Source organism: Diadema antillarum, unplaced genomic scaffold, assembly GCF_040938485.1.
Source record: "Diadema antillarum isolate AM-2024a unplaced genomic scaffold, OU_Dant_1.0 scf00000017, whole genome shotgun sequence".
In the NCBI taxonomy this organism is placed as follows: domain Eukaryota; kingdom Metazoa; phylum Echinodermata; class Echinoidea; order Diadematoida; family Diadematidae; genus Diadema; species Diadema antillarum.
Genome location: NW_027270906.1, coordinates 5,321,978 through 5,346,800, shown reverse-complemented (window position 1 = coordinate 5,346,800; position 24,823 = coordinate 5,321,978). Strand labels below are relative to the sequence as shown.

Genomic DNA, 24,823 nt, shown 5'->3' with positions numbered 1-24,823 from the left:
CCAAAGGATATACACTGGAGCTTTGTTTCTTATTGTCTTCTGACATATTTACTATGTCAACAAGACAAAGGATAAGTCCAGGTGCAGCAGGACTTATCCGTTTTTATTCAATGTAACTCCACTCAAAATGTGCCAAAGGTTTGTTGGCCTCAAGATGCAGTAGATACTACAAATCTACCACTTCATTGAAATTTACGAAACGTATCAGGGCCCCGTTTTAATAAAATCAATTTTACATTTCCTTACCACACAAGCTGCCATAGACTTACAGTTGAAATCAACTATATAATCAATTTTAACTCTTCATAAAACAGGGCCCAGGTTGGGATGTACTCCTTGAAGCTGCTCTCTCATGGTCAAATGTCTTTGATTGAAAGAGTTTCACATCACAGGCAAATATATCCATACATCATTATGACAACCGACGTTTTGCAACCACTCGTTAACCTGGCTTTCTCTTTGTTTCTGGCTGAAGGTTCGTCATCACGGGTTATAGAGTTTGTTTGAAATTATGCATCAACTTTTTTTAACATACAGCTGTATATACTATGAATGTGACGTAGAGCTTTTCATTCTATAAGTGCCAATTTACTTCCCTTAACTTCCATGTTCTGCATGTCCACATGACTGCATACCACAGACAATATAAAAAAGGAATATAAGAATGTTGTAAATATTGCATTAGCCAAAATGTGGAAGTACAACGTATTCGTATCTGAAGGATAGTTTAAGGAATCTGGACTACATGCAAGGAAATACGCTCTTTCTGAAAGTTTTGAGCTCTCTTCAACATGCCTACATATGTGTATGAATGTGCATTTGTATGAATCAATCAGGACACTAACAAGTCTTGTTTTTCTGGGAGCAGCATACCGGCATGTCATGTCTGTAGGTGTTACTGGCAGAAGGGCACATGTGTGGAAAAAAAGAACATAATCATGTTCTTCAGCGATTGTGACAACTTTTGCACCACATTACCATCCCGTGATGACTGCCTAGTCTATTGTGGCGGTCCAGATCTATACTGGCCAGTTTTGCATTTCAGAACTACGATGATCAGTACTATGCTATGGAAATATGGGGCAAGACAGATGCAGGTGCAAGTTATAGCCAAGAACACGAAGCAAGGTGAAGTTTAATGTTGAGACGGATAATAAGTTGGTGCAGCCGCTATACAATTAATAGCTCCCCATCGGCAGATCATTAAGAAACTGAACTGAGGGCTATCATAAACAGTATATGGGTGACCTGTAAATAGTCATTACTGGTAACATCTATTCATGCTGCAAGTAGTCATTACTAAGACAAAATTTGTTTACTCACACGCCATTGAGAAATGGATCTACAAATGGAAACTGATTCCTTTAAATTCCTACATGCCAATTAACCCTTTATAAGCCAATGAGTCAAATGCTAACTAATTTTACATACGTACCTATATGGACAAGTAATCAATGTGGCAGGCAGAGGGTTAAAGATCCACAGTCCCCCAATATAGAATGAAAAAAAAAAAATTAGAATTAGACATTATTGTTAGAATTTCTATGATTGTGGCTATTACATATTCACATTTACAATCATAAGTATACAGTGGCTAGTATAGTTCTGAGCAGGATAAGTACTTTTAGGCAATATTATCACAGGCATTGATTTCTAATCAGTCTTCACTTGATTAAAAGAAAAAAAACTATAAAGAAAATCTTTTCATTTCTGATTGACATCCACACAATCAATGAAATACTTTGTTACAGAGTTTCCTACTCATATTCTGCCAATCCTGGAATAGAAAAGGAACCTAAAAATGACACAGCATCCACTCTGCCATGGTCTGGACCATCACCAAGGAATTGGTGGAGATAAACCTTTTTTTTTCATAAAATGAGTTTGAGAATGTAGCCAATCAGACACGCAATTCAAATGAGTCATGCGTGTGCTCTTCAGTTTCTTACTAACATGCATGGGCGTGCAAAGAGTGTGCAGCAAAAAAAGCATAACTGCATGCTCACTGACATCACAACGCATACTTTAGCAAATTTCAAGTTTGATTTTGTTTTCTGTTTCCACAAATTGATTTCAATCTGGAGGTATAATCTAAACCATAACCCCCGAATTCCATGCATCAGATGTGTGATCAAAGCGCTGCCAATTAGCCCACTGAAATGAAAACATCGCCCCCCACATGGGTTTCACTCGAGCACTTTTCTAAGAACCACGGACGTCATGTTGGGGAGGTCATTTTGTAAATGATGTCTGCTCTGACAATAAGAAGTGTACGAGAAGTCCTACAAGTCCAGGAAGGCTACCCCGAGCTTCAAATAGCAACCAATGGCAACCCACGGCATGAGACTCAATACAACTTGTATGGTATTGAGCAGCAAAAGAAAAAGAAAATAAATAAAGAAAGAAAGGAAAATAAATAAAAATGAACAAAAGTAAAAACAACAATGATAACATAGAGATAAAATTTACATCATTGAACAAAGTGTGTCACTGTGTCACATCTCTCTGCTCAGGGAAGTGCTATAACACTAAACATCGTCCTAATGTCATTACTCATTTATTGCTTGATGGATACAACCTACAAAACCTACTATGTAAAGAAGTAGACTGAAAAACCCTGTGTTCCCATCAAAGCCGAGTGCATAGTGCTTTTAACATTATCATGGATTTTCTTTTGGCGAGATGTGATTTACTAAAGCCAGCCATTAACTATGCCAACTGTCATTGCCATGCACGTACCGTATCTTCACTGCCATTATAGAAGCTGTGCACAAAATGCAACTGGCAAAATAATCAAAGATGAAAGCCAAACATTCTATTCAAAGATCCATATTCATAGTCACTAGCATGGATGACCAAGATCTATAAAGTGAGTCCGTGAATTCTATCACTTCAAACTACAAATGGCTTCGTTTCGATGTTGACGCTGCATATCAGAATCAAAAGAACACACGCAGGTAGGTTACAGAATCATCACACGTAAACATTACTCAGTCTGCTCTGAATCCAGAATCTGAATCGAATGAAGACTATACAGATCAATGCGACTTCGCTAGCACTATTTCCTACCCAGTAAATATGTAAACACAGTGGTCAAAATTTTTCACTATATTTCATTCATTCCCGGGTGTGTGCATTTATACCAATTCCTCACATGAATTCACCACACAATAAATCACAGACAGTGTCTACATAACTCAGTTTTGAAAGTACAAAATCTGTCCTGCCTTGGTAACCTGTACCGCATGTGCTAATGCCTAAACAGCACTGATGTCTTGTTTAACACGTCTCCACAAGGCAAGAATGACTGGTCGTCACTCAAGAGAACAGAGAGCCATAATATACCTCATACCATGATGTCTGAAATTTTCCCCATTTCTTTCAAGAGGAGACTAGAAATGTCGCTAAGGCGACTGGTATGCCTCCGCCATAATGCATGATTCTCCTAATAGGTCTATATTACATGTGGACAATGTGTGATTACATTTTCACAAAATTGGCAAATTTATATTAAAATGACAAGTTTGTCACAAATGTGTTGAATGTTCACCGTCCTTGACCTAGGTTTAATTGGATGAATAGGAGAGCATGTATTTGGGGATTTAAGGACTTTAACTTGACTTTGCCCATTCATAACTTTATGCATTGAGTAATTTTCAAGGTATGGAGAAAAAGTGCAATTTCTGTATTGAAAAGTACATTGTTACCATTTTCATCTGGCCTTTGACCCTAAAATTCATAGGATAATCACTGTTAGGCAGATTATGCATAAATATGTAGAAAGTTTCAAGATAACTTGAGCCACTTCTGAGATATGGAGGAAAAAGTTAGTTCAGCACTTTCCCTTGATCTTTGACCTTTTGACCTCTGTGGCAAAAAAAAAATGAAAAAAAAAGTTTCCAGAGAATCTCTATTAGGTTACATATATACATGCATACACCAAGTGTAAAAAAAAAATCCTGCTGGCATTGCATAAATATGAGGGAAAAAGTAAAATGTTGAAGTGTTGCCCTTAACCTTTGACCCCTGACCTTTGACCCCATGAACCCTAAATTCTCTAGATAATCACTGCCAGTCAGTACACGTATATATACTATGTTCCATGAAGATACCTTGAACAAATTCCAAGTTACGGAGAAAAAAGTGAAGTTTTGATATTGTTACTTGACCTTTTGACCTTTGACCTCATGACCCCAAACTTTCACCAGAGAATCTTAATTGGGTAATACATGTATACACTAACTTTTAAGAAAATATCTTCAGGCATTCAATAGATATGGTGGAAATGGTGAAATTTTAAGCATTTGACCTTGACCTTTTGACCTTTGACCTTGAGCATGTGCACCCAAAAGTTGATATGCACAACTTCACCCCCTAATACACATACATGCCAAGTTTCATTATGATACCTCAAAAGGTTTTTTAGTTACGCTGTCCACAAAATTCATTACGGACGGAAGGACGGACGGAAGGACGGACGGAAGGACGGACCGACGGACGGAAGGACGGACGGACGGACGGACGGACGGACGGACGGACGGACGGACGGACAACCCGAAAACATAATGCCTCCGGCACCACTTCGTGGCGGAGGCATAAAAACAGCACTGAAGCCCAAGTCACAAATCCCCAATACCATCTCTGGCTGGTGAACAGCAGAATTTTGCAGAAAATCTAACTTTGAACGCAGAGGTCTGCATTTTTTTTCTCTCTCTCTCTTTCAGGCACAGAGGAGAATACTAATGGCCACAGAAGGCTGCTGGAATGCATTCCGCATCTAGCCAAGTTTTGTGAATAGAGATAACAAATATTACATGCTGCCATTGAAAGAGGATCATAGCACTGAGTTTGACAGAGCTGTACCAAGCTGTAAGTCAGTCTAACAGTATCTTCTGAGAATAGTAAGATCACCTTGCATGTTTTTGCCAGTACAAGTGAAGTACTTACATGCAGCAGCTGTTTAACAAGGGATGCAGAGGAAGGCAAGAGGTTGCCTAAAACTTGGCTGCAGCTATGGATATCAACAAGAAAACAAAAATGCAAACAACACAACTAGACAAGAAATGGACAGGGAGTTGTGACTTGGGACTCCAGTTTTCAAATGCACTCACTGTATGACAATCAAAATGATGGCAGAGAACGTCATATCTCTGAAGCTTAACCCGTTGAGGACAGGCTGATTTTGCTACAACATGCATTTCCCCATAGACACTTGCCCGAGTATACTCGGACCTAGTCTTCAACGGGTTAAGACAAATTTTTGCTCTGTTTCTCAGACATTTAGTTTTCTGGATCTCTAGACATTTTTCAGGGAGTGACTGCATTTAGATAATATCATCCACTCTCATCCTGGGTTGCCATGGCAACGCGAGCTCGAGAAACATGATGCAATGTGCTGGACATTAAAAACATTAATGGACAGCAGAATGGGGGGGGGGGGAAGAAAAAAAATGCTCTTGGTGCTAATAACGTCACTCAGGTGGTGCAACAATATTCCACATGGTTTTCCCCGAGACAGACACTGGAGTCCATGCAAAAGCGATCACGGACCAAGAATTCACTCTTCACACGGCATCAATAATCCAAGAAAATGTTCCTAGCGACTCCTGCCGCAGCTCAGAACATTTCTTTTGCCATCCAAAAGACCAGTCTTTCTGGAGCCTCTCTGCTCTGACAGGGTTTCCCCCTTACGCCCCCTACACCCCATTTGATTTGGGGGAAGGGAGAGGTGCGGGGACGCCGGCAGTCCTGTGACGAGCCCAATCTATTCCAGCTGGGCAAGTAGGAGGTGTAGCTCCCGGAAGGTGCTGCCCAGCTTGCCAGCCACGTGCTGCTTGTCCTCCACGGTGCCACGGACAGCGATCAAGTAGGTGTAGCACTTGCTGCACTTCCTGTACCTGAGAGAGAGGGGGTGGGGGTGGGAGAGAGAGGGTCGGGGATTGACTGTATCTGCTGATGAGCATCAAAGACATACTTAGCAGTAGCAGTAGTAGTAGTGTAGTAGAAGTAGTAGTTGTACGTAGTTGTTGCCGTGGTAGTAGTAGCAGTAGTAATAGAAGTAGTAGTAGTAGTAGTAGTAGTAGTAGTAGTAGTAGTGGCAGTAGTAGTAGTAATAGTAGTAGTAGTAGTAATATCAATATCATCATCATCATTTTGATCAAATGCATACTTATTACGATGATCAATGCTACATCTGTATGGCTATTAAAACACAACATTACATCCTGATTACTAAAGTGGATTTGAAATGAATTGTTATTCTATTTGTGTTACTTGCCACAGAGGAAACAATGAATGCTTGTAAAGTAACCAACCACCATACCACCCCTGATAGTTCTCTCTGAAGGACAAGGCATTGAAGATAGAGAGCCTTGATACCAAGGGGCTCAACCCTTACTGCCAGGGGCCTTAAACCAGGGAGGTCACGATAGAAGGACAGCTTTGTTGACCAGTAGAAAGAGTAGTGTCCACTTACCTCTCTTCCCTCGTGATGTCCACTCCCGACGGTGGACACTTGATGTTCTGGTTGATGAGGTTGGTAAAATTTCTCAGTACCAGCTTCAGACAGGCACACGACGTTTGTACATAGCTGGATACCAAGAATAGGAGAGGCGGTAGGTTATTTGTGAGCCAACGTATTAAACTTTGCACAACTACCCGTGCAGAGGCAGTGAGTATCTGCAAGCAGCTGAACAGACATAGCAGCTGCCACATTTTGTTGAAACAGTGTCTGTGACTTTCATTTCAAACAGTACGGTAAATTTAGATGCACGAATGTACAGTGCCTTTCTTATTCATCTGACAAGGAAAAAGAAAATTACCTTCGTAGAGCCATGATCATTACATGTTCAGTGTTTTCATTTTAATCTGACACGGAAAAACAAAAAGTATGTTTGTTTAGCCATAATCATTATGATCATCGTTAATACCATTTTCAGGAGTTTGAATGAATAAAGGTGACACTTTTGAGATGGTCATGTTTATTGCTACCTCGCTTGATTCACATCATTTTAATAGGTACAAGCAGATGATTATTTTACACACATCAACTGAACCTAGTGAAGGTATTACACAAACACTTTCACACTGTAGTGCTTAAACATTCACGCAACAGCACACATCTCATTCATAGAGTAATGTAAAATGTACTCCGTATTTTCTTTCCCCTTTGAATGACTTCTGAACACCTGCTCACATCTCTGTGCAAATGGTGAAAAGATCCTCGCCCGAAAGCATAAGCACATTTCAGGAAACGTGAGCACAGTCAATATGACATTCTAGAATGATACAGCCAGCAGAAAGTGAATCTGTTTCTTACTTTTCGTATTTACTTGTAAGCAGCTCCTTCAGTTTGGGGAGAACGACCACACATATATCTAGGTTCCATAATGATCTACAGAGGCAGAGACAGAAAACATGAAACAAGACTTTTCAATGTATACTTTTGTCATCAAATATAAATAGAGGTATATGGATATGTGCACTCTACCAGAAAACTATCTACAAATTACAGCATTCAATTATGTCCTCAGATTTCACAAACAAATATTTATCAAGAATGATTTACAGGAATGATTGCATACATTCTTTAAATTGAAGTGACAAAAGTGACAAGTGCAAGAACTACACCAAATTCAATATCACAAAATTAGGGAACAAGCAACTGAACTACTGTTACAATTCATACTGAAAGAGTTTCAGCATCTACGCAAAATGGTATTCACAAAGTTAATAATCAAATTTCAAGTACATGAATGAAATGGCACAGTAACAAAAACAAATAAAGATATAAAGACAGAAAGAAAGAAATACAAGAAAAATTAGATATATCGCTACGGCGACTGATATGCCTCCGCCATAATGCATGGTTCTCCTAATAGGTCTATAGTACAATGTCTTGACAATGTGTGATGACAGTTTCACACAATTGGCAAAATATCAAAATGACAGGTTTGACACAAATGTACTGAATGTTCACTTTCCTAGAACTAGGTTCAATTGGATGAATGATTAAAATGTCAGAGTGCAGGTATTTGGGGAACTGATGATTTTTACTTGACTTTTGACCCTTTTATAAGTTTATGCATTGAGTAATTTTCAAGGTATTGAGAAAAAGTATAATTTCAGTATCAAATGGGAAAATAGCATTATCTAAACCTGGCCTTTGACCTTTGACCTCACAGTTCCAAAGAGAATCACTGTTAGGTTGAACATGCATAAATATGTAAGTTTCATGATGATACCTTGAGTTACTTTTGAGATATGGAGGAACAAGGAAAAGTAGAAATTACGCGGTGTGTAATATATGTCCCCGCCGGAAGTAGCATTTTGTAGCAAAATGTGCAATATAAGTCAACAATCAAGGTCAAAGGTCAAAGAAGTCAAAGGTCAAAATTCTGTGTAGAAGTTTTGAAGCCCTCACCTAGTGCCATCACATAATCAAATGGAATCGAAATCGGGTTAGAAATGGCGAAGGAGTAGCATTTTGTAGCAAAATGTACAAGCTAGGTCAAAAATCAAGGTCAAAGGTCAACATTCTGTGTAGAAGTTTTGAAGCCCTCACCTAGTGCCATCACATAAAGCAAACGGAATCGAAATCGGGTTAGAAATGGCGAAGGAGTAGCATTTTGTAGCAAAATGTACAATATAGGTCAAAAATCAAGGTCAAAGGTCAAAGAAGTCAAAAGTCAAAATTCTGTGTAGAAGTTTTGAAGCCCTCACCTAGTGCCATCACATAAAGCAAACGGAATCGAAATCGGGTTAGAAATGGCGAAGGAGTAGCATTTTGTAGCAAAATGTACAATATAGGTCAAAAATCAAGGTCAAAGGTCAAAGAAGTCAAAGGTCAAAATTCTGAGTAGAAGTTTTGAAGCCCTCACCTAGTGCCATCACATAAAGCAAATGGAATCGAAATCGGGTTAGAAATGGCGAAGGAGTAGCATTTTGTAGCAAAATGTACAATATAGGTCAAAGGTCAAGGTCAAAGGTCACAACTGAAATTCTGTGTAGAAGTTTCAAAGCTCCCATGTAGTGCTATCATATAAAGCAAACAGAATCAAAATTGGCTCATAAATGACAGAGAAGTAGCAAATTGAACATTTTGATCACACACGGACGCACGGACGGACGCACAGACACACACACGTATGGAGCCCGTTTCATAGTCCCCTGCTCGAACTCGTTCGGCGGGGACAAAAAGTGCAATTCAGCACTTTCATTTGACCTTTGACCTTTGACCTTTTGGCAAGAAACTTCCCACAGAACATATATTGGGTAATACATGTATACATCAAGTTAAAAAAAAACAAACCTTCAGGCACTGCATAGATATAAGGAAAGTAGTGATATTTTGAGGAGTTGACCTTGACCTTTGAACCATGACCTTTGAACCATGACCCCCAACTTCCCTAGATAATCACTGCCCATTGGAACAAACATATGTACTAAGTTCCATGAAGATACCTTGAACCATTTGCGAGATATGGAGAAAAACATGAATTTTCAACCTTTTTTTCACAAAATAACCTGTGACCTTTGACCTTTGACCCCATGACCCTACAATCCAAACAAAGTATTATCCCCCCAGGATATACCCTCATACCAAGTTTGATGTAAAACCACCACACAGTTCTTGAGATATCAACAAAAACAAAACGGGACGGACGTACGTATGGACGGATGAACGGACGGATGAACGGACGGACGGACGGACGGACGGATGTACGTACGGACGGACGGACGACCCGAAAACATAATGCCTCCGGCCACTTCGTTGGCGGAGGCATAAAAATGACAAACAAAATACTGATTACTATATGAAAACTGAGGGAAGTGTATCTAAACGATCATCTGACTTCAATTAGGTATGATGACAGGAGGGTCAACTTACTTCTTGAGTAGCATGATGTTGAGAAGATCAACCAGAATAGCTTGGTCCTTCATGTTGACTGCAGACTCAATGGATGTCTGAAGATTAAAGCACAAGTATTTCTTTTCTTTAACCATAAATATACGAACAGACACACGACAATGACAAATGAATAATAAACGTTCCTAAAATGAGGCAGCCAAATCATTCACAAGGGATCAGATACACAAATTGCCCCTGAATGTCTACGATATCCACAGACAGATTCATGTCTGTAGACTGTGTATAATTTTTTTTCAATTCTCAAAACTATGGATGTTAATGTCAAAATGGCACTTGGAATTCCTGCAAAAATGCAAATCCCCTGAAAATACACACATTATATCAAGAGTACATGGATCAAAATCATCATAGTTTACTACTCCAGCACTGAGCAACTCTGATAGAGAGATATTGAACAAATAGGCAGCAAGAACCAGTTGATGCAAAGGATGGACACTTGTTTCTTTTTCTTTTAAAATTCATTTCAAAGAAGACAAGTACGATGTACGATAATACTGAATAGGGTTTCAACAAACAGGAAATTTGTGAGCCAATGACGACAACATATCATCAGATTAGTATTTGTTGATCAGGAACAATATCTGAACATTTGTGAAAACATGCAGAACACTATATTCCTGAACTTTCTTGTCTTGTTTTTTAGTTTTTTGTTGTTGTTTTGTACTTTGTTCCATCTTAATTACAAATTTCTCTTTAATGTTGATAAACAGACATTCCAACCTTTCTAACTGAAAAATAGGAATACTTTGGCTCAGAAGCACGAAGAAAGAGCACAAGTGAGCATTAAAATTGTAAAGAAAAATAAGAATCTGCTGTCAAAAGAAGAGCTGGAAATGATAAAAATTCAGATTCTTTCCTCCAAATTCAGAGTGGTTGGGAGGTCTGGATTCATTACGGTATACGATAAGACCAAAGAAATGACATGAGCCAACTCACCTTGACGTCTCCCGCTGACCAAATGGCCCTGATGACGTCCAGGTTGCGGTGCCTACTGGACAGAACCTGGCACATGGAGCTGTGGCCCTTTCGTAGACTCTCCATCCTCTCTGCATCGTTCTGCCTCCGGCTCGTCGGGGCCGGGCCACCGGGGGCTTGGGCCTGGTGCTGCTGCAAAATGCAATGACACGTGTACGCAAAAGGCTGATGAAGTGCCCATTTCATACGGCGTCTACCAGAAATACACTGTAGTAAGACAGAATCTACAGCCACTTGAGGCTTGGACTTGGTATTTCTGCAATGCATGGCACAAGCTAGCCTTTTGACAAGGCCCTCTTGCTGTACGATGGGGATAACAGGCGTGCGACATGAGCCCAGCTGAGTGCGACAGTGTGAGGGCCTTTTGAGATCTGCTTCACATATTATCATTCATGACCACATTAACCCCTACTGAATAATAAAGCACTACTAAGGAGAAACTTGTGAGTTACAGGCATGCACCTCAATACGCAGAAATAATTCCAAAATCAGGAAGGTTTTTATATCGTGTTGCCAGGGCGGGAAGAGATATACTGTCAACTCTGCATATCAAAGTCAAACATAACGGGACTGGGGAAAATGCACTGACTTTATAGGTGACGTTCTGCTTCTGCATCTACAGAGGAATGTAAACATACGTAAGGCAATGAATGTTAATTGGGACTTTTTATTTCATTGACAATTAGCTTATTACTTGACATACGCCCTGAAGACTTACACTGAGTTGACTGCATAAATTATTGTAAAAGTGATTATTTTTGTGTGAGTAATTTTTCGCACTCAGTTGGGTAAGCTGAGTTTGGCACGTTTTTTATTCTGCGTAATCACGACATCCAGTACTGGAACAGATGGCAAGCAAAAAATATTCACGTGCTTCCTTTTCGCACTAGTTTCTGGATGTGTGAAATGTGCGAAAATTGTCATCATCATGAAAATTTCCCATTTAAAGTATCAAGAAGTTTCCCACAGAACCAGGGACACTTGGCAGCTAGCTCTAGCAGCAACGCTGCATTTCATTTTAATTCAAAATTCAATGATTTTGCAAATATTTTGCATTTTGCAAGTGAATGGTGAGCATTTCATATATCAACGACATTGGGAAATGGTGTTTAGGGAGTTCTCACCGGTAGGAATGCATTCATGTCAAGGTTTGCTGGCTTGTTCCTGTCCGAGGGTATGATGGTGGAGGCAGGTTCTGGCATCTTGGTCGGAGGTGCCTGGATGAGAATTATGAAAGAAACAGTTGACATTATAGGCGCATTCCTTTCTTCCATGCAAATGATACAATTGCAGACTGTGTTTACACAGAATCATCTGTATGTACTATCAAAGGCAAAACATGTTTCTGATAGAAAGAGAAAATTGATGTATTTGTGTGGAGGAGCTGAACTTTGAAGTAAACAGCAAGCATGAAACCTGGCATGAAATGACTTCACAGACCCTGAAATGTTGAACATGTGTGAATATGAGATCATTGTGAAGACAATAGATGCCTAAAAACGTGCACAATGATGAACATGATACTAAGAATCAGAAAGTGATGAATTTCACATTCACCTCCTTAGCTGGTACCGGCTTGGTTGCTGCAGGTGTTCGGCTCGGTGCCTGCTTGGCGTGCACAGGCTGCCAGTCATCCCCTGGCGGTGACGGTGCTTTGTTGGCCGGTGCCACGGCGGCTTGTGGCTGCAGCGCTGCAGGCTGTGGCTGGGATGGGCGGGATGAGGGCGGTGGTGGTTCTGAGGCGCCGGGAACATCCAGCGGTGCCGGGAATGGTTGCGCTTTCCTCTCAGGTGAGCGGTCTGTGATGTCAACATTCACAGGTTTGAAGGAATATCACCGTTAGGAAAACAAAAAACACAAAAAACAAAAACAAAAAGGAGAAAGAAATAGTACTATTGGTTTAACTTGTCTGACATCCAACCCTACAAGTATCTTGACCCTCCACTTTTTTTAAAATCGATTCTGTAAGTGATGATTCTGTCTCCGTAATCAAATTTTCTGTGCAGATAAGTCAGGAGTATTGCAGACAGTTTCCAACCATAAAATATGTACTTCTAGCAGGTCAACATCATCAAGAATTTAACCTTTTTCTCTTCTCATTTTGTGAGCATGCCCAATGGCACTAAATGCCACTCAATGAAAAATAATGCATAGTGTGTGCAAGCATGCTCCTATGTACAGACAAACACAACAAAAACTCTCTACCCGCTCTATTTTGCAGCAGCCCAATATTCCAATACACTTATTTTCCCTCTAAGACATCCTTAATTGTTGGCTTATTCTGTCTGCGGTACTTACCTATCCTAGACTTAGGGCTGAAGATTTTTGCATAATTCTCTGGGTCCCTGATGTCGGCAGTCGATGTGGAGTCGTCGTCTTTTCCCTCGTCTTGTGTCGGAGACTGTCTCTCTGGTTCTGACTTCACGTCCGGTTGCCTTTTGGAAGAGTACCCATGAAACATAACAAAAACACAAATTGAACAAGGCAAGTGCCATAATGTGTCTCGCCCACAAACGTACAACACCTCTTTTTTTATTTTGTTCACAAATGGACCTATGGATCAAAAGTTAGGAGTCATAATTAAATGCACAGTACATTGGGCCCTAAAAATTCATTGACCCCTGCCTGTGACCTTTGACCTTGTGGTGACCATCAACTCCCCAAGGTATATCTACCATCCAAGTTTAGTCACAAATAGACTTACGGATCTAAAGTTATGACCCATAATCAAAACTCGCCCTAAAAACTTAACATTGGGCCCTAAAAGTTCATTGACCCCTGTCCGAGACCTTTGACCTTGTGGTGACCATCAACTCCCCAAGGTACATCTACCATCCAAGTTTGGTCACAAATACACTTACGGATCAAAAGTTATGGTCCATAATCGAAACGCGCCCTAAAACTTAACATTGCGCCCTAAAACTTAACATTGGGCCCTAAAAGTTTATTGACCCCTGCCTGCGACCTTTGACCTTGTGGTGACCATCAACTCCCCGAGGGACATCTACCACCCAAGTTTAGTCACAAACGGACTTATGGATCAAAAGTTATGACCCATAATCGAAACGTGCCCTAAAAACTTAACATTGGGCCCTAAAAGTTCATTGACCCCGGTCTGTGACCTTTGACCTTGTGGTGACCATTAACTCCCCAAGGTACATGTACCATCCCAGTTTGGTCACAAATACACTTACGGATCAAAAGTTATGGTCCATAATCGAAACACGCCCTAAAAGTTCATTGACCCCTGCCCGTGACCTTTGACCTTGCGGTGACCATCAACTCCCCAAGGTACATCTACCATCCAAGTTTGGTCACAAATACACTTACGGATCAAAAGTTATGGCAAATAATCGAAACGTGCCCTAAAAACTTAACATTGGGCCCTAAAAGTTCATTGACCCCTGCCTGTGACCTTTAACCTTGAGGTGACCTTCATACTTGGTTAAAGGTAAAACTTTGTATGACCACTCTTCCCTCCAAGCTTGATTCAAATTGAAGCCCAGAGTACAGAGTTATTCAAGTTTTTATAGCGTTACGGACAGACGACGGCCGGACGGACGACGGACGGCTGGACGGACAACGGACGGACGGACGGACGACAGACGGACAGACGCCGCAGGCGATCCCTTAGTATCCCTTAGTCTCCCCTCACCTCCGGTGGGCTCGACAAAAACGACATAGGGTAAAGATGGTGAGCATGATGAAGAAATGGAAACCCAAAGCCTGTAGGAACCTTCATGGTTTATGGGACCAGCACTTGCTCCTACTGGTTGATATGAAAGATGTTCTGGGGGGTGTTTCATCAACATTTGTCAGCGCTGACAACTTGAATCACCATAGTAACAGTCAGTGACCAGAGCATCTCAGCCAATCAAAACCAAGGATTTTGCTGAAATTGTCAGCGCTGACAAACGTTGATGAAACACCCCCCCCCCCCAGATGTTATTTCATATTTTAGCAGAAAAAACTCTGTATTTAACAAATTCTAAGTGACTTAATTCAACAAGTAAAGGTGACTCATCAGCTTTTAAAATGCTGAAGATGGTGATATGGAACCCACTAACATTAGATTGTATCTTTTTATTATCAAGGAAAACATGAATTACAGGTATTCCATCTTTTCCCCTATCAACATAAAGTTTGGCAGTTGTGGACAAATATGAAGTTTCTGGGCAAACAAACCCAAAAATGACAAAGGTTTGTATTTATTCCCTTTTTTTGGTCATTAATTTCATGTGGTTATACAGTCTGTATTTTCAAAGCCACTGTTGCTACAAAGAGTCAGGAAGGAATTCAAACCAAACTGTGGTAAGGAATACTGGGCACATTATGAGGGTAAAAAAAGGAGGAGGGGGGAGGGTGGAAGGGGGAGGGTGGAGGGGGGAGGGTGGAGGGGGGAGGGTGGAGGGGGGAGGACACCTCATAAGTAGACAAAATGTATTTTATTCGGAATGCACTGTAATGTCACAAGCCCAGCTTGTACATTGCAGGGTAATAAGGGGTGAGATGAAATCAAACAAGACACCCTGGGGGTCTTGTACTCACTTGAGTATCGCAAGTTTACCCGCCACACATTCTGCATGGAGACAATTTGAACTACTCGACATCCTATCACTCTAGGGATAATACCTGCCAAGTTTGGTGAAAATCTGTCACTGGGTTTTCAAGACGAAGCTGAAAATGTTAAAAGTTCATGCACATTGTATGATGGACAATGAACGATCGCAACAGCTTACGTGAGCCTGCTCCAGTGAATTAAAAGAAGGGGAAAGGAGAAGAAATAATCACCTCTGTTTGCTGGACGTGGTATGCGGTCTTTCGCGGACAAAGTTTTTCCTGCCACTGGCTGTCAGGGGCTTGGGAGGAACATCATCCCCAGCAGGCACCTCACTGGCCTGACTCTGGGGCTCTTGCGCTAGCCCTGTAGTACTCATTCTCTGTTAATAACAAACAAATAAACAAGCACATACATCAATAAGAAAAATAAAAACCACTTAACGTATTAAAGGCCTGTTGGCTGACACTGCAGCATTTCAACAAAAACTGTATTAGCCTTTACATACTGTTTATAATACATTTTAGGCATTTGGCCGAGTGAACTGAGTTTTGCATGTTTTTCATTTTGCTGACTATCAAAATGGTGATACATGTAGCAACAGCATAAATTCACATATGGACTACAATCAGTGAACAGATTTTTTTTTTAGTTTTGTGTTAATTATTATCTTGCTTATTATTTGTTATCACATTGCTTTAGTAGGATGAGCAAATGATTCCATTCTAGAATCAATTACTAGAAGACCAAAACACTTGCAATTGCCTGTGTAACTTGGGCAGAAAATGAGTTTAAGATTCTTGGATTCAAAAACACTCATACAAATGAAATGCGTTCTCTTATGTTCACATTCAATTGATTTTAAGGTATTATCAACACTGTATACAACCATTGTACATGTACCACCATCACCACGACAACAACCTTCTTCTTTTTCAATACACTTCACCGGTATTGGAGATTGCCTTACTGAAAGATCTGCGACGTAAACGGAGACGTTGGTGGAATTGTAGGAGGCGCCGATGAGCTGCGTGGAGGCGACCACCGAGTCAGCCACCCGGCCCCAGCCCATGGAGAAGGTGTCGAAGCAGCGGATGGGCTCCCAGCCAAACACATGCAGCATGTCCTGGCTGCCACAGAACAGGTAGCTGCCCTCCGGATGGAATGATATTGACCTTCATCGAGGGAAAGGGCATTCATAAGCAATAGTGGGTTGAGAAAAGAATTGGGGATTATCAGGCCTAGAAACCTGAATATTCTAATACACCAACATGTGTACATATATCCATCACTGTCATACTGTATAAGCTGTTATTTTCGTGAGGGTTTAATTTTCGCAAATTTCATGAATCACAGTTGGATCGCAAATTTAACAACATGCGAAATGTCTCCATGTGCTGGAGGAATAGTGCATTTACGTTAGCATCAGCATTAATTCCCAAAAACAACATCTCACAAAAATGTCTGTGACCTCCTCATTCACAAAAATATCTGTACGCGGAAATAACAGCATAACAGTATTCTATCATGTAACCACAATTATTTTACATTTTCTTTTTAGCAAAGCATTTTTGCCATTTGTGCACCTCACTGTAATACCTAGATTAATCTAATGCTGCATACTGAATACAAAATCAAGACATATGCATAGTAGATATACAGACAACTTCATAAAAGATACAAACAGATCAACATAATTAATACATAAACGTATAGAAAATGAAAGGATAAAGAAGTATGCCTTCCTGTATGATATACTTATAATTCAGAACTTGGCAATTCCTTTTCAGGATTCAACTAAAATCATCCATCATGATGTGGCATTCAAGGACCAGGTCTTACCTTACAGTACTGGCACCAGGACTGGTGGAGCTTACGAGCTGGAACGTCTCAAGGTCCCAGAATTGAACAGTTCTGTGGATGAAATTTTACAAAAGGTAATAGGGCAATACAACCATTGTCATCAAAATTGAGTGACATATTTCCACATATTCAGGAATTTTAGCTGCATAGCAGGATTTTGTCTTCACGAGTAATACATCTCATGTCATGAGATGTCGTATTAAAGTATATCTACTGTGACAAATTGAGGTCTACTAAATTTGCCTGTTGAGCTTTAAAATACTGACTTCAAACGCTGAAACTTTAAAATTGGCCGTGCTACATGTATTTTTAGACTTGCAACCCAAGTTAGATGACATATTTAACATTTCTTGAGTTAGTGCAAACAAAGTAAAAGCTGTTGACTTTCAACTTTACTTGCATGTATTGTGATATCAACTTTACAGAACTTTACCCCTACCATCACAATGCTACTGAGAGTACCAAGTTGATTAGCTCTTAATGTATTTTCCGGATAGTGCCCCTGTTAGTCTGTATTGCCTCAGAAATTCCTTTCAAATATGTAACTGGTCTCAAAAGTTTCTTCTTTGATTTCACAATAACAGTTTAAGGATTAAAGGGATCGTAAAGTTTTGGTTGAGACCTAACTTCTCTTTTCTGACATTTTCTGTTGAAATAATGAATTACTTCCTATGAAATATGAAAGAGCATATAATTCCAAGAGGGATTTGATGTTTATTTGATGAAAATTGGTTTCAAAATGGCTGAGATATCCAAAACAGAGCGATCGTATAAAAGGTGGGACCCAACTTTTATCACAATCACTTTGTTTTACTTTGTTTCTGGATGTCTCCGCAATTCCAAAACCGATATTCATCAAATAACCTTTGAATGCCTCTTAGAATGGTATGCTCTGTACTATTTCATAAGTGGTTTCTTGGTATCTCACAGAAAGTTAAGAGCCCAATCCTCATCTCCACCGATGCCATACCATCCCTTTAATCCGTCAATGTTCTGTCATAATTTTGATGGGAAAGAAATCCTTCCCTTTTAAAGAGAAAAACAAAACAAAACAAACAACATACCTGTCTGCACTGCCCGAGGCTAGCAGAAACTCATTGGGATGGAACTCGATGCACGTCACACTTCCCCTGTGGTTCTTGAATTCCTGAAACATCTTGCCCATGGTCAGATCCCACAGCTACAGACGGAGAATCAGGGATAAACTGTCATCTCATGTCTAAACATAATTCGACTCCATCGGGGTGTTACGAGAATTGCAACACATCGCTCTATTTCTTTAGTTCAATCCATTCATTTTGAAAGGTCTAACCTGTCAATCTCAGTGTGCATACTTGAACATCAAAGTGTTTTGTAAACACACACACAGTTTGAACAATCGCCTATCCTTTTCCAGTGTGTCATATTAAGGCCTACTACAACACAGGAAAAAGTGGAGGAATTATGTTATGAATGTGTTTGACTAATAACAATCGGTGACTTTTCTACAACAGACATTAGACCAGTCTGATCTTTTTATTGTTTTAATCGAAGTTAATTCATCTTTATTAATGGTTTAGAGTCAGACAAACACCTACATTTTAGGTCATTAAAGTCTGCTTAAAACATCATGCAATGTATAGGTCTCATGGGAAGTTCTTTCAAGAATATAAGATGTAGTTTTCATATAGGAAAAGTAGGTTAGGAAAGCTGTTGATTAAAATGTTACTCTGAGCTCATCACAAGAAAATTCCCAGTGTCACTACAATGCAGAGTTTTGGCCTCAATCTCACCTTAATTGTTTTATCTGCGCTTGCCGACACCAGCCACTTCCCATCCGGACTGAACTTTATCATGTTGACCTGATTGCCGTGACCCTTGTAGGTATAAATGCAGCCTTTTCTCCGTACATCCCAGAGCTAGAACGGAAGTCGAAATTTGGGGAATACATAGCACATATCAATGTTAGTGGTCTGACGTCTCAAATCTTTTGACTCCAACGTGAAAATTCATTCAGAAGGGTGTCTCTGACAATCTGGAGTCATAATAGAGAGCAAATGCTTGGCTGGAAATATCAAAAGAGAGGATAATCAAATTTAGAAAGAAATGCCATATATCTTATACAAGTATTTATCTATCTATTTTTTTTTTTTTACTGTACTTCACTTTGTAATTATCAATGACAATATCATACTTAATAAGAAACTAATGCCCATCACCAAACACATAAGCATACACAAACAGAAACTTACAAAAGTGTATTCACTTTCACCCTTTCAAAATAATACTCTTTTTTATCTAGATCAGAATTTTGAAAAGAAACTTGTACCATAGCATGCTTGTGAGGTCAGGGTCAAAGACGCCCAATTTACCTTGATATTTGTGTCCATGGATCCCGACGCTACAAATTCACCATAGGGATGGAAATCTGTACATGTTATGCTGCTCTTGTGGCCTGTTAGGGTTCTGACGACTGCACAGAGAGAGAGAGAAAGAGAGAGGAAAATGCGATAAAGCACCAACAAGATATAATGCTCTTTCATATCCTCGGAAATCAAATAGGTATGACAGATGATAATTATGGTTGAAAACAAACATTTTTTTTTTTTTTTTTTTTTGGGGGGGGGGGGGGGATTCTGAGTTCCTATCAATCAGTCATGCAAATTTTGTTTTTGTCCTTTGTTTTGCCTTTGTTTGTTTGTTGTTGTTATTTCTTAACCCTAACTTACTGGGCTATTTAGATAGCGAGCTTGAATTCCTGGGGGGGGGGGGGGGCCATTATGGCCCCCCTTCAGATCTCGGCTGTTGATCACGCGATCGCCGCAAAATTTTGCATGAACATAAAGCCAGATGTAATCTACAAGACTAATAAGTTAAATTTTCAAAAAAATTGCATTTTCTCTTGTAAGTTAATTAATTATGCAAATATATGCAAAAAACAGCATTTTCGTCTGTAATTGGCTCATAAAAGCTTATGGAATGTTGATTTTTGGTGTAAATATTCCTATTGACATTTCGAACATTTGTGCATTAAAAAAAATTCAGTATCAAATCTAATTTTTTATGTTTTTAATTGTTTTATCAATTCTTTATGTATTTCTGTGTTTTTTCGACCTTTTGTTTTGTTTTTTTCATTTGTACTAAACATTTTTTGAAGCATAATTATACTAAAATAAATTGATTTCAGCCATTGAAATTAAAAATATGAATTTTTATGTGAATAAATTGAAAAAACACAATTTGTATTGACTTCGTACACAAAATCACGTTTTTGAGCAATTTTTGGGTTGACGAAATTTTTTTGAAGGGGCGTGGCTTCGGAACGGTATGCCTGGGCGCGACAAATTTGGTCTCAAAAGTTGCGCGAGACTTGAAAGTAAAAAGTCAGTGAGCGGCGCAGTCAAAAAATTTTGCGCACCGGAATGGTCGCGGAATTTGTCGAGGGGGGGGGGGCCATTATGCCCCCCCCCCCCCCCCCCCCCGGTAAGTTAGGGTTAAAAGCATTGTTTCCCATTTGGAGCAGTGACTTTAAAAATTTTCGAGTTATCCCATTTGATGCATGTGTAACGGTCAGTTGTATTACAAAACCGCAATAAAGCCTGAAATAAAATGCGATGTACTAGTTTCTCATTAAACCTTAACTGTAGATGGTTTAGTCTACAAACATTTTTATAAAAACTATTGTTTACATTTTGTATATTTAACAATACTTGACATTAATTATAATGATTTGATTTTTTACATTGGTTGTTTCTATCCCTAACTCACATTTCAAAACTATTTTGAAGCACTAAAGCTGAGATTTTGTTTCATCTGCAAATGGTAAATTATGCCTTTAAGGGGGGGGGGATAAAGATGAATCACTATACAAGAAGCATTACATGCAAAAATAACAGCAAGTTGACAGGAATTTTTGCAAAACAAACAAAATGTACATTCCACAAGACTTCTACATAGTGTATACAAAACGAAACTGTCAAACATGTCACATATATACGGACTGACTTTTTTGTTCATCGCTGTGAAACCAAATTTGACACAAATTGTTAAATTACTGCTGAAATTTGTGAAGAAACTGACAAGCAACCAATACTTCATAAAACCTTGTCATTACAATGGAACTGCACAGAGTTTTTGTGACTTACTTTTTGCTGGCTCCAAGTCCCAGATCTTCATAGTTCCTGACCTTGAGCCGGCTATGACAAGCTCCTCGCTGCTGTTGAACTTCACGCTCTCTATTGGCGATGTGTGTCCAGATAAACTCTGTGAAGAATACGATCACATTTGATCAATTGATTAACTTTTCCAAAGTGAAACATAGATAAGATTTGCAAAATGTGTTCAAAATTTTGAAAGCTCAAAAAGTTTCATCACTACATAAGGGCTCACAACTAGTACCAGTCAATAAAAGCAATCTAAATGCTTTTAAGGATGATAAACCTTGTACAATGTATTTTCAGGTAAAGTAAACAGAGAAAGCTCATGATTATCAATTAAACCTTCAGAAGACATTAGCATTAGACTTGGGGTATAAAGTTGCCATTCAGGTCATCTGTACCATCTCATTCTAAATTTGTTGTGACAAAATGCTGTATCAGATGTTTGACCTTCATCTCTTACACCACATTAAAAGGGATTCTACAAATGCTAAACATATGTTTTCATCCACACACACACACACACACACAAAAATGATTTAAAGAATTTACATCACATCCTAGTCATTTCTTTCGAGTTTCTGCATCAGTTCAGATTCTACTAGGATAGCGTAAAACTTACATGTAGATTCCTTTAATTCAGTAGTATAGTTTCTTTCTGATTTATACTTCATGAGGATACACAATTGTATCTATGCTAACATTGATCCTGATTGATGGAGAACCCATGGAGCTGACATCATGCTTGTTGTCTGAAGAGTTGACACGCCCAGAATTTGAAGCATACGTGTACCTCATGATGAAAAACAAAGTGATGGATGCACTATAAGGTCATCGCACCCTACACAACTTTAGGTTGCACGACTGACCAACTTGGATCTGAAATAAACAAGCATATTCATTCTGAGGATATTGTGATATATATCTCGGATCCAAAGTCAGTCAGTCCTACAACCCAAAGTCATATACACGTACTGTGCGGTGGCCTTAAATAAACCATGGGCATAAAGCCAGAACATCTGAAGGTCGGACTGATACTCACCATGATGCAGTTCTGTTTGCCAACTGCCCACATGTTGACCTTGGTGTCTTCACCTCCCGTCACCATGACACGGCCACTCTTGGGGCCCAAGGCCAGGCAATTCACATCGCTGCTGTGGGCCACCAACTCCTCTGGACAAATCCAAACACAAAATGTTTGAGACAAGTGTGGGGCATGCAAATTATTTGGGAAGAAATACATGTACAATGTATGTCGGGTATTCAGTAGTAGAGATCCAGCGTGTACATCAAATTGCAACTGACTGCAACACGAAAGTAAACAATTTGTGCCTTTGTACCATGTTCCTTCTGTGCAAAGCTTGTGTTTTTGAAGGCGAGATTATCCACATAGGCCCCATTCACTGCATAAAATTCAGTTTGACATTTACCATAAAATCACAAAGCATCAAGGCAATGAGCATGTGATGTAGTGATGGGATGGTTTCACAGTACTGCACTGGTAGCGCAATAACGTTAGTCACAAAGCAATAGAATGAACTTTATTGCCAGCATACACACAGTATAAATTTTACCCGATAAATTTATAGAATTCCTACTGTCTCACTCACTAATCATTATCATGCTTTTATGATGTAACGTTACAATTCTAAACTAGGAAGGATCTAAATGATACTGAGATAGTACATAACAATTCACTGATTTCATTTTGATTACTTGCAGCTCAAGGTGATCAACACCTGCTTTTTTGAGTTTTCATGATTAGGATCAACTGCCTTTCTAGCTTGCATTGAACATGAACACATGTGACATAGACTGATAGAGACTAGATAGAGTCTAGATAGAGCAGACAGAAAGATCCGTCTGTCCGGAGGACTCTTTCATGTTTTTGCCATTAACGCTGTCCTCCGTAGACAGACGGAAGGTATCAGTACCCATTGCTGTGTGGATGTTCTTAATCACTGTCTCTATGAAAAATTGGGTGAGGTACCTCACCCTTCTCGATTGCGTCTAATTCACGGCCCTAGGTCGGCAAATTTAAGCTTGTATGGTGAAATTAGCGTTTTAAGAATGCATTACACTCACCAGATTAATGAATAATCCAACATTTAAGTAGAATTTTCAACGTAAAACACAGCCTGTCGCATCATCACATTCAAACTGCAGAAACATACACTATGAATCTCTTAGCCAATCACATGCGAGGTAGTTTCTACGTGTCTGTTTTACTAAAACACTTACCTCGCATGTGATTGGCTTACAGATTCAAAATGGCGACTTACTGCTCGTGAACGGCGATGTTGCGATATCGATAAAATTTCTGCGTTATAACTCAGTTTATGTGAGTATTTCGATTGCACAATGTGAGAAATTTATCCCAAATATTGCTGCATAATGTGTCATGTCATGTCAAACTTGTTTGAATGTAAAAAAGCTGTCTGAAATTTGGTTTATCGTAACGTTTGATTTGTGCGCGACTGCTCCACACAGGAGCCGCAATCATTGACTTCGGTCTGTATACAGAGGGGATCCGTGAAGCCAGACGCAGACTCCACGGAACATTCCCCGACGGACAGATACAGACCGATCTTTCGGTCAAAGATAGAGTAGCACACCTAATCATAACAATGCTTAATTTACCCGGTATGGCGGTAACAATAACATGAATAACATCAGTGACATGTTTCTAGACTCTATGCAATTTATTGCCAATTTACTGCTAAAATTTCACAACCATAGATACCTAGGCTGGAAATCTATGTATGGCCTACATTGTATGAAGATCTAACCTACTAACGTAAGCCCAACGTTACACTTAACATAAAAGACACCTCTCTATCTGAGCTGGCCCTACCGAACTAACGTTAATCATCGCTAATGTCCAGATGTCGGAATGAATGGACTTGGTGATATTCAACATAACATTTTAGACATATTTCGACCACACACTTACGAAGTTTCCATGCTCGTTTTGTCGTCATAGTCCTCCCTCAGATATTTGTGATTCCGTGGTGAAAATATCGTTACAGACTGTAATACTACAATGTTAGTAATCTGCTACCTCGCCCGAAGCAGGTTTGACTCAAATTGTGCACTTGTTGCTGACTGCGAGTACGGTTGACAAGCGCGCCTCTCCCAGAGTTACGGGCGACAAGATGACAACCAATCGTCCAGCAAAAACAGCTGCTACTTCTAGCAATATTTCTGCGCTATTGGCTCTTACTGTAGGTCAACCCTTGATGTACTGATGTCATTCGCCACATTCTTCTCATTTGACGAATAAAAATGTCACAATTCCTCTCATAATGAGTTGACAAGACATGCGGAACTGGGTATGTTCTCCCATATCACGCACTCACT

General features: G+C 39.6%; 1 protein-coding gene across 1 annotated transcript; it reads right to left on the bottom strand.

The window, feature by feature from the left end:
- Nucleotides 1-5,391: 5,391 nt before the first annotated feature.
- On the bottom strand, nucleotides 5,392-24,823 carry LOC139727405 (katanin p80 WD40 repeat-containing subunit B1-like). Its single transcript, XM_071638364.1, has 17 exons — nucleotides 24,417-24,823; nucleotides 22,506-22,636; nucleotides 21,452-21,569; nucleotides 19,679-19,779; nucleotides 19,100-19,225; nucleotides 18,392-18,507; nucleotides 17,307-17,378; nucleotides 16,435-16,639; nucleotides 15,698-15,846; nucleotides 13,205-13,341; nucleotides 12,464-12,705; nucleotides 12,031-12,123; nucleotides 10,868-11,035; nucleotides 9,890-9,966; nucleotides 7,319-7,393; nucleotides 6,476-6,589; nucleotides 5,392-5,897 (listed from the first exon to the last, which is right to left on the bottom strand). The coding sequence occupies exons 1-17, from the start codon at nucleotides 24,442-24,444 to the stop codon at nucleotides 5,765-5,767; spliced, it is 2,085 nt and encodes a 694-aa protein (XP_071494465.1). The 5' UTR covers nucleotides 24,445-24,823; the 3' UTR covers nucleotides 5,392-5,764.